Source organism: Salvelinus alpinus, chromosome 26 (assembly GCF_045679555.1).
Source record: "Salvelinus alpinus chromosome 26, SLU_Salpinus.1, whole genome shotgun sequence".
Lineage (NCBI taxonomy): Eukaryota > Metazoa > Chordata > Actinopteri > Salmoniformes > Salmonidae > Salvelinus > Salvelinus alpinus.
In genome coordinates this window covers 18,997,239-19,013,102 of record NC_092111.1, presented here as the reverse complement: position 1 = coordinate 19,013,102, position 15,864 = coordinate 18,997,239, and the positions used below count along the sequence as shown (strand labels likewise).

General features: G+C 43.4%; 1 protein-coding gene across 2 annotated transcripts in view; it reads left to right on the top strand.

The window, feature by feature from the left end:
- The window catches only part of LOC139554868 (trafficking protein particle complex subunit 9-like), a 279,884-nt gene that overhangs the window by 128,517 nt on the left and 135,503 nt on the right, over positions 1-15,864 (top strand). For both annotated transcript variants that reach the window (XM_071368091.1, XM_071368089.1), the window contains one exon: positions 1,475-1,593. In XM_071368091.1, coding sequence (XP_071224192.1) covers positions 1,475-1,593 — 119 coding nt within the window. The remainder of the gene's footprint in view (positions 1-1,474; positions 1,594-15,864) is intronic.

Sequence of the window (15,864 nt, the reverse complement as noted above, 5' to 3'; positions counted from 1 at the left end):
CTCCCCTCAACAGGATATTGAAGAAGGGTTTCTGTTTACAATGCAGTCAGTCATAGGCCCCCTTTTACTAGAATAGCTTTGACTCATCTTCTATGAAAAGCAGAAGTATGTGTGGAGCGGAGAGGTGGCGTTGCAGAAATTCACATTACCTCATCTTTTGTGGAAGACTATGTTGATGATTTTCAGTGTGTCATTGTGTATTAGATCAATTCACTGTCACTAATATAATCTGTAGTGATTTATATTTAGTGTCAGACTCTCCCGCTAGGCGAATGAAGAGAGAGTTTGAGAGAGAGACAGCGAGAGAAAGAGGCACGGATAGATGGAGAGTGATTGCAAGAAAAGAGGGATGATGATGTGCGACGTCGTCGTCAATCTCTCCCCCCGTTACTCACTCTCTCTGTCTCTCTCTCTGTTTGTCTCTGTATCTCCATCTCTCTCTGTCAGGATTAGACATGAAGATGTATGTGTGTCTGGAAACAGGCTGAAACAGGCCTTTATGGAAGCTCTAGTCAATGGAGAGACTGTTTATCAGTGTTCTCTCTTCCTCTTTCCCTCACCTCCCTCTGTCCGGATGCATATATCATCTCTTTCTGTGAGTAGGATATGGAGCATGAGAAAGACACAATGCTGACTGACACTGTGCCAGCTCTAGTGGTTCTGGGCTCATATTCACAAAGCATCTCCTAGTAGTTCTGATCTAGGATCAGGTGCACCCTGTCCATGTAATCTCATTCATTATGGTCTAAAAGGCTAAACTGATCTGAGAACAGCAGTCCTACTCTGAGAGGATTTATGAATATGGACATGCCAGCCATGTCAGTAGAATGTGTTGGAAAGCTTTGTATCAAAGAGGAATATGGAGTCAGAGCTGGCGGGCTCAAACTGTTATTCCTACCACGTCGTTCTCCTTTGTGTGTGTGTGTGTTCGTTGGCGCGTGCGTAAGTGCGTGTGTAAGGCGAGTGTGTGTGTTGTGGCCCAGATCTTTGCAGCAGCTAGCCCAGTGATTCCCTCAGGAGACAGAGATTTTTCCACTGACGTCAGAGAGACTGGGTGCTCAGTGCCTACGTCACACTGTGGGGTATTCTGTAGCGTAGCTAGCTGAAAATAGTAACCCCTTCAGTAGTCATTAATACAGGAAGCCAATCTGGCTGTTTGATGCTCCTCTGAAGCTCTGTGGAGGATTGTGTTGATTACAGCTCTGAACTCTGCATTAAAAATATAGAAAAAGAAAGATGGGTCTTGAGCTACTGTTTCATATTCTGCTCACAAAATGTATTTAAATGATCATGTCCTGGTTTTTGAAGAAGAGATAGGAGTTGCTCCTGACTTGACGAGGGAAACTCTCACCCCAATATGTTTTTATGCTTATGTGAGTTTAAACAACTGTCAATGTAGTTAAATGAAATGTAGTCTGGGGTTACTGTAGTCGTGTGTCTTCTGACTGGCTGATTGTCTCTGCTGCTGTTCCAGATGGGATCAGTGTGACAGGCCTTCCCATCTCCAGCCCCCTGAGACAAGTCCTCAAACCCCGGGCCGAGTCCAAGCCCCTGGGCAGCGAGTCCAGCAAGACAGACTACAACCACGTCAAGGTAGGACTGACACCTCTCCTCTCCCCTTTCCTCCCCTATTGTCTCTAAACAATGTTCTCTTTTATTACCACAGTGAGGCTGCAGCATGAACATTTCTCTACTTAATAATTTCCGTGACACTTCACTCATTTGAATTTCATGGCTTCCGAAGTTTTTTTTTATTTCCCTCCTTGTATTGCTTTCGGTCTTTCAACCCATTTTCTGATGCTGCAGATAAATAATGAGCCTATCATGTTGGGGGTAATTAGGGTAGGTGTAACTGTTTGTTTAAAAAGCAGGGAGGGAGCTGAGGACAGACAGACAGACTACAGCTTTTCACACATAGAAAAGAAGGTACACAGAGGGGGACAGGGTGAAAGGAAAGCTAAGTCAAACTGTATTCAGTTCTCTAATACTGAATAAATGTTAGGCCTGTTTCTAGCTTTTTCATTTCATTTTTGTTGTTGTTGACATTTTCAGAATCAAACGGGCTCATTACATACAACAATTAAACGTGTTCCAGTAAACAGACCGAGCAACCTGTAAATAAGAACGGAACAGCAACAATAGAAAAGAAAATTAAAACAAATGAACAAAACAAAGAATAAAGGTGATCTAATCAATCCCAGGGAAAACATGTCTTCAAAAGCAGTGTAGATGGATTTATTCTTTTAAAAGAGGGTTATCCCAGCTTTCCAGTGATACCACGTTCATTTCTCAACTCCTGAAATTGCGCGTGGCAAATAAAATAAATGCAATTACAGCAATTTATATTACAACACTGTCTCAGGCTTTGAAAACGGCTGACAAAACCCATTACATATATAGAATCTATACAGGAGGAAGAATCTCATTCTTAATTATTTTGCCCTCCAACTCTCCAGTGTAAATATGAAGCTGTCCGTTCCATCAGTGGGCTGGTGGAGCTTGTTAAGAACAGAGTAGAGCATGTCAAACAGGCAGCTCAGCGTCTCAGTGCAGATTAGGTTGTTTTGACAGTTTAGCTGCAGAGGTAATCCCAGAACTGGCCAATTACACATCATGTGGTAACTCTGCCATTATGTAGCCCTGTGTGTGCGTGTTCACCTTGCGTCCATTTGTGGAGCGGGCGTTCTGGATAACGGACATCACATATGGATAAGGTGTGAATTGCATCTCCCTACCTGTGTTTGAGTGTTTATAGTACCAGTCAAAAGTTTAGACACCTACTCATTCCAGGGTTTTTCCTTTATTTGTACTTTTTTCTACGTTTGCTGGTGACACTGTCTGTGATTTATTTAGAATTCAAGGGCAATTTGACCAAAAAGTAGAGTGATGGAGTGCTGCATCAGATAACCTGGCCTCCACAATCACCCGACCTCAACCCAATTGAGATGGTTTGGGATGAGTTGGACCGCAGAGTGAAGGAAAAGCAGCCAACAAGTGCTCAGCATATTTGGGAATTCCTTCAAGACTGTTGGAAAAGCATTCCAAGTGAAGCTGGTTGAGAGAAAGCCAAGAGTGTGCAAAGCTGTCATCAAGGCAAAGGGTGGCTACTTTGAAGAATCTCAAATATAAACTATATTTTGATTTGATTTTTGGTAACTCCATATGTGTTATTTCATAGTTTTGATGTCGTCACTATTATTCTACAATGTAGATAATAGTGTAAGAAAAACCCTTGAATGAGTCGGTGTGTCCAAACTTTTGACTGGTACTGTATGTACGGCACTATATGGATTCATATTTCCTGCGGCATCCGACTCATCGTTTTGCTGCAACATTGTTTTTAGTTTGACTCACACTCTAGATGTGTTCTTAGCTAGCCTAATGGTTTAAGTGCAGGTCATGCATAATATCACTCATGGCATAGTGTCTGCCCACTATTCCGTACTGAAAACAACAACTCAAACCTACATGGACTACCTTTTTTGTCTGTTTTTGCTCCAAGTAAATGTACGTTCTATTGAAAGCCATGCTTTTATAATGACATATCCCATTCATACTGTATTGCAGCTGAAATGCCTTGTTGTGTGCACAGATTGGGTCAACCAACTGTTTTTCACGCTGTAGTTCTACTTCATAGATTATATTTAGTTTTAGCCTTCTCATTGGTGTGTTTGATAAGCTTTTACCTTCATCTACCTTTTTGTGTGTGTGTTAGGAATTGATGTTATTCTTCAATAACACAAACTCCAAAGCAAATCAGGGGGAGAGAAATTGGTTTATTCAAAGAGGACAAATCATAGATGTTATGCTGGGAGGTAGATGTTCAATCTCCCCTGTCCTCAGCTTTTCTCCACAGAACAAAGAAACAGGATGCCATTTATAACCCCCTACCCTAGCTTGGGGTTGACCAATCAGAAGTTCTTGCAGTACAACTGGGCCAATGGCCAAAGAACAAGTATCCTGCTCCAGACTCAATGAACAGACCGTAGCACACATAGCTCTAAGTTCAGGACTGACATTCCACAGATTCTAAACAGCTGTTGAACTGAAGACCAACTATTTACATTGACAATTCCCTATTGACCATTAGTACTATATTTAGTTTAGTACTCTCGTCCTCTCATCCTTTGAGTTGTGTATTTATCTTCAAAATATTATTGTGTGTGTTTTAGCTTACCTTCGCCTCCATCCTGATCAGACTGCCTGTCCAATAGGAACCAGTGATATTTCCCTCTGATCCACCTGGTGAATTTTACTATTCCTTGTCATAATGATATTTCTACTCTGTGCCTCTGCATTTGTTACAGTGGTTAGCTACACATAACAGCCTGCCTGGAAATGCCACAGGAATACGTTCAGTCTTTGTGTGTGTGTGCGTGTGCGTATTATGCTCAACGATTCCCAGGAAATAAGATATCATAAATTAAGGCTGTTCTGTAATCCGTCGACAGGAAGTGAAGGTGAGAGTTTGTCCCTTGACCTTTGTATTGCTAACTGTTACTCCCCATAATTTCCCCACTACATCAGACAAGTGGAAGTGTTTTCAGAAATGTGTCGACTGTCAGGGGGAAGGACTGTCTCATGTTGAAGGAAGTCTCACTTTTCAAATACCATTCTGTTCCCAAATGATTTGCACATTTGCAATCAATTAATGGACTATACCCGCTCTGCCTTCCTGTCTATTTTCACTCTGTCTTTTCCCTGAGGTCTTGCTGTGGTATGCATATTTGTGTTTGTTTGGTTGTGTTTGCGTGTGTTTGTGCGACTGTTGCTGTGTAGCATCTCTACTGTCTTTCTTACCTGTACAAGGTTGTGACTCAGGCAGTACAGGAAGAGAAGCGTGTGCGAAAAGGACAGCTCCATTGTATGGAGATGTAGGTGAGAGAATAGTTTGAGGGACAGGCCTGGGGAATAGAGAGGAGGGAATAAAGTAATAATCCCTCTGGTCTTCATCAGGGGTGCAAACTAATCATCTTTCAGCAAAATTTGCCATTTTTAATCCAATATAGGTGACCTACGTGAATCGTGCCGATCCGATGAGAAAAGGTTTGGGGGGAGGGTGGGGTTTGGATCACTACTGACTGTAAACGAAGGAGTGATGCACATTTGGAGCAATACTGGCTGTATCCAAGGCTCAGCCAATCGTTCACATAACAACAGAATGCAGCACGCGACTGAAGAGAGAAGGGACAACCAATTTGCTTGTTACAGAATTAGTGCGCACTCTGGAAAGACAGCAGTAGGGTGCAAAGGCAGTTTGCTAGTTACAGCAGCGCGTCCCTGAACGATAAAGAAGAGGTAGGTGAGAAGCCTGACCACGGAGACGGGGGTGAGAAGGTGATGAATGAGCTGTAACTGAAAAACAACTGGCATTTGGAAAGTTTGAGGTGAGGGAGAAAGTGTGGTGGAACAAGTATTGTTAGCATTGTTAAGTATCTTGCTATAGTAGCTGGATCGAATTCTCCGTTAGCTAGCCAGAGAAATGTTGAGCAACATTAGCCAACTTAGCTGATCAAATAATTTAGTTTATTGTTTGAAAATGAGCTGGCTAATAAAGTCAGACAGCTAGCTAGCTAACGTTACAACATCAGATGAGCTAACGTTAGTAACCTAACCAATTCACTATAGTATTAACTGGTATACGGCTCCTTGCCGTTCCTCAAGTTATTTGAGTTGCTTACTGGACCCTGGCAAACTATGTGAAATGTTAACTAGCTAACGAACGAACTACTATCTGTGAACCAATGTTTTCCCTCTACAGTATGTGGTTAATTTTCAGAATGTGAGAATTGGGTGAAAATAAGGCGTTGCTTGTTAAAGAAGTGGATTCAGGGATGAAGTGTAGCTGGAGCTGGGCCTGGCTTAAACTGGAGAGGTGAAGGAAATGCCACACGCTTTCCCTCTTTCAATACAGTGGATAAAAGAGGTATGCCAGGTGTACTCTCTGCCTGAAATAGATCAATTATGTCAACAAAGGGTATTATGCTCTGCTGGCACATTGTAGAACAGATGTCCACAGGCAGAAAGTGTACAATGTAATAATGTGCAGTGTAGCCCAAATATATTGCTTTTGTTGTGTTGAGGGGGGATTGTTAAAAAAATTTACTCAGTGGATGTTATTTTTGCACACATGTAGCCATTATAGTGGCCACTATAATAGAGCAAAAATAGAATGCCTGTTTGTTTCATTCTATTTCTACATTTAAGATGTTTTTTCCCCCAAGTGCATTATGTATATGTGTGTGGTCACAAGCGTTCTATTATAAAGGCTGTCATGGCTAACAGCAATATTAGTGTATTGGTTTTTTTCTCAAGACTTGAGTGTCATGGCAGTAAAGTCTAGGCAACAAATACATTACATTTTTTAGCTGTAAGTTAGGTTCACATTAACCACTTTTTTTAAATTTTACACACAGAGACTGATCATGTAAATCATATTCTTAGTTTAATTAGTTAAAACCTGCGTTTCCCCCTAGCAGGGATTTGTTTTTGCATATTTCAGTGCAACACAAAAAGTGTCACCTTTTTGGGCCCTCAGCAGTTTACATCCCTGATAAATAACCATTGAACTCAGTGAATATAATTCTGTGGTGGTATAGTCATTTAACATGTGGTGGTATAGTCATTTAACATGTGGTGGTATAGTCATTTAACATGTGGCGGTATAGTCATTTAACATGTGGCGGTATAGTCATTTAACATGTGGTGGTATAGTCATTTAACATGTGGTGGTATAGTCATTTAACATGTGGTGGTATAGTCATTTAACATGTGGTGGTATAGTCATTTAACATGTGGTGGTATAGTCATTTAACATGTGGTGGTATAGTCATTTAACATGTGGTGGTATAGTCATTTAACATGTGGTGGTATAGTCATTTAACATGTGGTGGTATAGTCATTTAACAGGTGGTGGTATAGTCATTTAACAGGTGGTGGTATAGTCATTTAACAGGTGGTGGTATAGTCATTTAACATGTGGTGGTATAGTCATTTAACATGTGGTGGTATAGTCATTTAACATGTGGTGGTATAGTCATTTAACATGTGGTGGTATAGTCATTTAACATGTGGTGGTATAGTCATTTAACATGTGGTGGTATAGTCATTTAACAGGTGGTGGTATAGTCAGTTAACAGGTGGTGGTATAGTCATTTAACAGGTGGTGGTATAGTCATTTTACAGGTGGTGGTATAGTCAGTTAACATGTGGTGGTATAGTCATTTAACATGTGGTGGTATAGTCATTTAACAGGTGGTGGTATAGTCATTTAACAGGTGGTGGTATAGTCATTTAACAGGTGGTGGTATAGTCAGTTAACAGGTGGTGGTATAGTCAGTTAACAGGTGGTGGTATAGTCATTTAACATGTGGTGGTATAGTCAGTTAACATGTGGTGGTATAGTCATTTAACAGGTGGTGGTATAGTCATTTAACATGTGGTGGTGGTATAGTCATTTAACAGGTGGTGGTATAGTCATTTAACAGGTGGTGGTGGTATAGTCATTTAACAGGTGGTGGTGGTATAGTCATTTAACAGGTGGTGGTGGTATAGTCATTTAACATGTGGTGGTGGTATAGTCATTTAACAGGTGGTGGTGGTATAGTCAGTTAACAGGTGGTGGTATAGTCATTTAACATGTGGTGGTATAGTCAGTTAACATGTGGTGGTGGTATAGTCATTTAACAGGTGGTGGTGGTATAGTCATTTAACAGGTCGTGGTGGTATAGTCATTTAACAGGTGGTGGTATAGTCATTTAACAGGTGGTGGTGGTATAGTCATTTAACAGGTGGTGGTGGTATAGTCATTTAACAGGTGGTGGTGGTATAGTCATTTAACATGTGGTGGTGGTATAGTCATTTAACAGGTGGTGGTGGTATAGTCATTTAACATGTGGTGGTGGTATAGTCATTTAACATGTGGTGGTGGTATAGTCATTTAACAGGTGGTGGTGGTATAGTCATTTAACAGGTGGTGGTGGTATAGTCATTTAACAGGTGGTGGTGGTATAGTCATTTAACAGGTGGTGGTGGTATAGTCATTTAACAGGTGGTGGTGGTATAGTCATTTAACAGGTGGTGGTGGTATAGTCATTTAACAGGTGGTGGTGGTATAGTCATTTAACAGGTGGTGGTGGTATAGTCATTTAACAGGTGGTGGTGGTATAGTCATTTAACAGGTGGTGGTGGTATAGTCATTTAACATGTGGTGGTGGTATAGTCATTTAACATGTGGTGGTGGTATAGTCATTTAACAGGTGGTGGTGGTATAGTCATTTAACAGGTGGTGGTGGTATAGTCATTTAACAGGTGGTGGTGGTATAGTCATTTAACAGGTGGTGGTGGTATAGTCATTTAACATGTGGTGGTGGTATAGTCATTTAACAGGTGGTGGTGGTATAGTCATTTAACATGTGGTGGTGGTATAGTCATTTAACAGGTGGTGGTGGTATAGTCATTTAACAGGTGGTGGTGGTATAGTCATTTAACAGGTGGTGGTGGTATAGTCATTTAACAGGTGGTGGTGGTATAGTCATTTAACAGGTGGTGGTGGTATAGTCATTTAACAGGTGGTGGTGGTATAGTCATTTAACAGGTGGTGGTGGTATAGTCATTTAACAGGTGGTGGTGGTATAGTCATTTAACAGGTGGTGGTGGTATAGTCATTTAACAGGTGGTGGTGGTATAGTCATTTAACAGGTGGTGGTGGTATAGTCATTTAACAGGTGGTGGTGGTATAGTCATTTAACAGGTGGTGGTGGTATAGTCATTTAACAGGTGGTGGTGGTATAGTCATTTAACAGGTGGTGGTGGTATAGTCATTTAACAGGTGGTGGTGGTATAGTCATTTAACAGGTGGTGGTGGTATAGTCATTTATGATCAGATATTGAAAACTCCAGATAAACAAACCTACACCACACAATGCAAGTGATGGCAAACTTTACAGCCATAAAGAGTAAGATATCAAAGATGTTACATCCCCTGCTCTACTTCCATTCATATTATCTTGGCAGAAACTTTACCTTCCCATTGATTAATCCTCTCTCCACCTCCCCCGTCCCCTCCCTTCTCTCTCAAAGTCCTATGTAAGCATTTTCTTAATGAAAGAGGGTGGCCTTCCCTTGCCCGTATTGAGAGAATGAGAGAGAAGGAGACAGAGAGAGATTGAGCGGGAAAGAGCTTCTAGGAGAGAGAGGGTGAGAGTTTCTCCTGAGAGGGAGAGAGAGACCAGTTTTGTCATCCTCAGACTAGGCAGTAGAGGTGGCTAGCTGCCACAGAAGTATAGTTACGGTCAGAGCAGAGCAGGGGACGGAGGGTAGGGGATAATGTAATCCAGGGGAGATGAAGCCAGGCGGCTGGTTGCTATTTTTAGCCCTCTCCACTCTTCCCTCCCACCTCCTTTCCCTCCCTCTCTTCCTGGTGCTGATGTGAGATCAGCTCTGCGAACACATTCAGACCCAGCCTACTGATGGGGATATTTATAACTGCTGTCTGCTGCCTGCCTGCACAAGTGTGAAACTCTCGAATGGAAAAAGCATTTGTTCTCAGTGTTTTGTTGTTTACCATTAGGCCTAGCCACAGTAACTCTTTGAGAGAGCGTAATGCGGCATCCGTGGGAAAAAACACTAAACAAAAACAATCAAAGGGGAACAGGAAGTGGTTAGTGCACTTGTTTTGCTATTCTGATCACGATCATTGTTGTATTACGATCATGTCTTAGACTGCTAAGAAATAGTCCTATAACACAGTTATCTCTGCATTAGATACCATCGTTTTCTCCAGTAATAGAGATGCATTCTGATCAAACAGCTCAGTAGGTCCATGTTCCATATGAAATATGGATGCTAATGTGAGATGGGCGATAGGAGATATTTTCCTCCTCCAGGCTGAGTCTCATGTTTAATTTACAATAACTTGTCTGCATCAGAAACTGATCTGATCTACAGAATCACATAAATGCTTTAACAAGCTACAGAGAAGGTACATGGAAATTAATGTTTTTAGGAAGAACTGACATTGTCATTATTTTCTTATGGTGTTTGAACAAGTAGAGCTAGCGACTGTACCTGTTTATGTTTTTAGTTGACCTCTATACTCTAGAGACCCCTACACACACACACACACAGACCCAGAGCAGTGCTGAGTCATCAGCCAGCAGCCTCTTTGAAGTGTGGTGTAATTGACAGTGGGCTCAGGAGGTGTGGTGTTCTGCTGCTGCTCTCCTGTGGATCAACTCTAATACATCTCATACATCCTGAGAAGGCCAACCTTCCCACCTCCCCTGTCTCCCATCTGACCTTCCCAACTACACTGTCTCCCCATATGACCTTCCCACCTCCCCTGTCTCCCATCTGACCTTCCCAACTACACTGTCTCCCCATATGACCTTCCCACCTACACTGTCCCCATATGACCTTCTCACCTCCCCTGTCCCCCATCCCACCTCCCCTGTCCCCCATCTCACCTCCCCTGTCCCCCATCTCACCTCCCCTGTCCCCCATCTCACCTCCCCTGTCCCCCATCTCACCTCCCCTCTCCCCCATCTCACCTCCCCTGTCCCCCATCTCACCTCCCCTGTCCCCCATCCCACCTCCCCTCTTCCCCATCCCACCTCCCCTCTCCCCATCCCACCTCCCCCATCCCACCTCCCATCTCCCCCATCCCACCTCCCCTCTCCCCCCATCCCACCTCTCCACCTCCCCTCTCCCCCCATCCCACCTCCCCTCTCCCCCCATCCCACCTCTCCACCTCCCCTCTCCCCCCATCCGACCTCTCCACATCCCGTCTCCCCCCATCCGACCTCTCCACATCCCGTCTCCCCCATCCGAACTCCCCCTCTCCTCCCATCCGACCTCTCCACCTCCCGTCTCCTCCATCCGAACTCCCCATCTCCCCTCTCCTCCCATCCGACCTCTTCACCTCCCCTCTCCCCCCATCCGACCTCCGCCATTCCATTTCCCCACCTCCCCTCTCCCCCATCCCACCTCTCCACCTCCCCTCTCCCCATCCCACCTCTCCACCTCCCCACCTCCCCTCTCCCACCATGCGAGCTTTCCACCTCCCCCCATCCCACCTCTCCACCTCCCCCCTCCCCATCCCACCTCCACAGCTCCCCTGTCCTCCCATTTTACCTCTCCCCCATCCGACCTCTCCATCTCCTCTCTACTTCCCCTCTTCCCCCATCCAACTTCCCCATCCCATCTCCCCTCTCCCCCATCCGAACTCCCCATCCTCCCCTATCCCACCTCCCCTCTCCACCTCCCAATCTCCCCTCTCCTCACTTCCCATCTCTCCACCTCCCCATTCTACTCTCTACTCTGACCACAGATTGAGCACTTTTGTGTCTTATGAGTCGCTCAACCATTTCTCTCAGGATGTTCAATTATTGCCAATTATTTGCCTGTGTAAACGCAGCCAAAGTCTAAATAACCTTGCTACCAGAACCATTCATGCCTGAAACACACTCTATCCATACACACCATAGGCCTACAACCTGCGTCATTGCTTTCCAAAATGTCACCATCAAGATTGTTTTTGTGTTAAGTGTCACTCAATTCAGGAGGTGATTTGAATTTAAAATTCAAACATGGAACTATGTTTGAAATAAATAGCTTCTCCTCTTCAGTTTATTGAAAAGTCAATGACAATGACTTCCTTCAATTATTGAATTGGAATTTCAGTTTTCTTCCTGACTGCTTCAATTCAAATTGACCCCAACCCTGTAGGGAACGTTTACTCATACATTTGTTATGTAATGTTTATTTTTAGTTTTTTTATTTATACAGGGAATCTGTGTACCTTTCTCATTATGCACGTTATTCTTCCTGTAGTCTGGAGGCTTTGTATAACAACTGTAAACATGTCGATGATGCTGTTTGTGTTTGTCCCTCCACAGTTGAACATTCTGAGAGAAATGGATAAGTTACTCCTAAGATACAAACGTGCTCAATCTGTTGTGCTTTGTGGATACATATGCAGACAGAGTACATCTCACCATTCTTCTGTGAGTTTATGTCTGAGGAAAATACATACACGTGCACACACACACGCCCACATACACACCCTCCGACTAAGGGGTGGAATAGGGAGATGCAACCTTTCATGGCGAATAAAGCATTGATTTAAATGAGCATGTGCGTACCAGACTTCACACGATGTTCTCAATCTCCTTTTACCAGATTTCAACAGCCACTGGTGTTATTTCCAGTGATCCAATGACATCTCTCTATATTCTTCCCTATGGCTATTCACGTGATAGCGTTGATAACCTTTGTGAGCATTCTGAGGCAATGGCCAAGTCCCCTGCTCTTCTCTCTCTGACAGAGATGTTGTGAAATGTAACCAGGGTCAGATCACTAGAATTAGGTACACTTCTCACGGTTGCTTTTTGTACGCAGTCCAACCCTGCTACTCCTGTAGAATGGATTTGACAGCTTCTGCACCTGGCAGTGTTTGACATTGGTTAGCTTGGTGAAAGTTGGTTGGCTATGAATTTGAGAGCGAGAATAATTATGTTGATGATGATTGAGCAATCAGGTGGCATGATCAGAAGCAGTGTGTCAACAACTTTATTCCTCTAATCTATTCACTTTAACACTAATTCACTTTCATCTAACTGCTGCCAGCTGTACTCCAGCCCCACTAGTGGGATGGACACCTTACAGGTAGGCTTGGCGTATAAACTGTATTCCGGGTATTTGGAAATAGCTACGGGATGGTTTTTCAATACAGTTGAAACCTTTTCTTTGACGTTTTTTTAAACAAATTAGGATATTTGTAGATACTTTGACGTTGCCATGAGCTGGACCGCAGATATTAGGGGCGACAGGTAGTCTAGTGGTTAGAGCGTTGGGCCAGTAACTGAAAGGTTGCTAGATCGAATCCCCGAACTGACAAGGTAAAAATTGGTCGTTCTGCCCCTGAACAAAGCAGTTAACCCACTGTTCCTGGGCCGTGATTGTAAATAATAATTTGTTCTTAACTGACTTGCCTAGTTAAATAAATACAATTAAAAAAAAAAAAAAGTTAAATATTAAGATGAGCGAGCTGAAAGACTTCGCTCTCACACAGTCACACACAGTATCTGCACGTGCACGGGTTTGCTTCATGCTGTTCACAGCGTGGTAGCCAGGGCACCAAAACAGCGGAGAAGTTAAGTCTCGCTCTTCAAAGCTCTTAGTTGTTGCGTAAATTGACCCACTATGCTGTTTACCTTCTGCATCTATGTCATAACACTGAGTCTGCGTACCTTTATAAATACTTGCAGTCAACTTGTGCAATACGTTAAGAGAGATGAAGCTGATCACGTTCTTCATTTCAACTATCACATTATTTTACATTATGACGCTTACAAGTAGTCCCCAGTCACTTATTACAAGCACACAAAGACGAGAGACCGGTGTTGTGCAGCACACACCACGTGATCTAGTTACAGTATGGAATTCACAACTAAATGCTTGCCGGCTAGAACTCTTGTAACTATTAAGTGAACTGACTAAAATGTGCTAAATACTCTGCAGTTGTGCATTTTGTTTGCTAACGTAGTTGCTAGATATCTAGAATCCCCTCCTAGATCAACAGCCTTGCTATCTATTATTGGTTTTGTGTGTGCAGCAAACTGTGAGTGCCATTTTTTTGTTACTTGTATAACTTTGACCTGGGATGTCTGTCCTGCAAATAGTTTATGTAAGAGACTGTATAAAATGTTTGCATGCGTTCGTTAGCATTTAGCTAGAATTCACTATGGTATTTTGCATGTAGTTGTTAGCATTGCTAAACTTCGGATTGAAAATAGCGCCAATTGTGTTCAGTGCCAGAATTACTAAATATCCTGGGATGACACAATGTCGGTATGAAGCTATGACAATCTGGATACCGTCCAAGCCTACTCAGAGGAAATGCTAGCTGGGTCCTGTTCAGTAGGCAAGCAATGGGTAGAAAATATTTTCAAACAGAGAAACAGGGAGATGCAACAGGAACCTGTCCAATAAAAAAAAATACAGATTTTTCTTTTCTGTTACGAAAAATGTTGTATGGTGAGAGAGAGAAAAACCGAGAGGGATGAGATTGAGAAAGAGGTATCAGAGGTAGTATGTGATGGTGTGGTGTCCTGCAGGGCTCAGTATGATGAGAAGACTCTCTGGTCTTAGTCAGAGGTGTGGAGTGTGTGGTGTGTGACTCACACAGACTAGAGACTAGAAAGTGCAGGCCTCGTTCCCTCCCAGGCACACAGCTTGTTATATCTGTCTCTCTGGGTCCACAGAACACTGCATCATCTAGCCCTTTTCTCTTCTTTCACTCCAACTCCCTGTAGAGACTGAGCAGGGGAATCTACTGTCTCTCTCTCTCTGCCTCTCTTTCTCTCTCTCTCGCTCGCTCTTCCTCCCTCGCTCTTTCTCTCGCTCGCTCGCTATCTTTCTCTCTCCCTCGCTTTCTCTATCTCGCTCTCTTTCGCTCTCACTCTCTTTCTCGCTCGCTATTTCTCTCTGTCACTCTCGCTCTTTCTCTCTTCCTCCTCTGTTTCTACAGGTATGAGTTTGATGAGCCATGAATGTAATTACGAATCCCTCTCAGAAGTTGTTCTCTCAAACAGCCGATTGTTATTGCTGAGATTGTAAAATCAGTCCATTGTTATGAAGATTGAGCAAAATGTGAATTTGTGTCTAATTTTCTATTCCTAGTGCTGTTTTGTCTTGTGAATAATACACGCCCCCGTAGGAATGGACTCATAGATAAGTCATAGAAATGAAACTTGTAAGATATGGTTGTTGCGGGGGTGGAAATATTAAAGCAAATTGTTAATATGGGCACTTTATTCCCTGAGAGAGCCAAGCTGCCAGCCAGCCAGCCAGCCAGAGAAAGATGGAGAGTTGGAGGAGAGTTTATTTTTTTTCTTACGCACACACACTCCTTGCCACCAGTCTGGCCTCACTGTGATCTGCCGTTATGGAGTGGAAAGTGTCCGAGGCCTTAGTCTCACCCCTTTGGCAGTGTCCTGATGATTTGCTGAGCTGTGAGAGAGAGAGAGTGTGTGCGTGTGCATGCCCTCCGTCCCCAGGTCCCCGGCTCCTGGAACAGCTTATCCAGGAGACATAGGAGGAGAATAAGGGCCATACATCGTCCCCCTGACGACCTGTCTGTCCCTCGCTGCCCCGTCAGCACTACTGGAGTGCTCTGCTTTTCCACTAAATTCACACTGCAGGCCCCCTTCTGTTATTACACTGACCTGCCCTGCAACACAGCACTGTGTATGTGCGTGCATGTGTATCTGTCTCCCAGCCATTAAACAGGCAGGAAAAGGAAATTCCTGTATGTGGGTCCCTCAAGGATCCATGTTAGGCCCACATTACTTTTGACTTGCCCTCTTTAATTCTGGATATAAAAGGCACTGGTACAAACTAGTGCACTAGGCCTATGTAGGGAAATAGGCTGCCATTTTATATGCAATTAGGATGCTATCCTCAGAGGGGTTAAATCTGGAAGACACATTTCAGTTGAATGCAGCTAGTTGTGCAACTGACTAGGTATCTCCCTTTCCATTTCTCTTTCTGTTGGAACAAGGTGTTGGAACCGGTTCAGGGAACAGAAATGTAACCTGGAACGAAAGTTACCATTATTTCAAAAGCATGGGAACCGGTTAATTAAGTTATTTTACGTTCCATGCATTTTTTCTAGTCTTCCAAAAAAACACGCAACAAAGTGCCTAAGCGAAGCCCTCACTCTGTCACTCAAAATGATTCCAGTGTCTGCATGCAAGCTGAAAATCCTTGCCAGTGTGTGTGCATGTTTAGGCTACCTGTCCCTCCCCCCTCCGAAGCATAGGCTACTGTACCGACGCTACAATTGTGATTCAGAAGATAGGA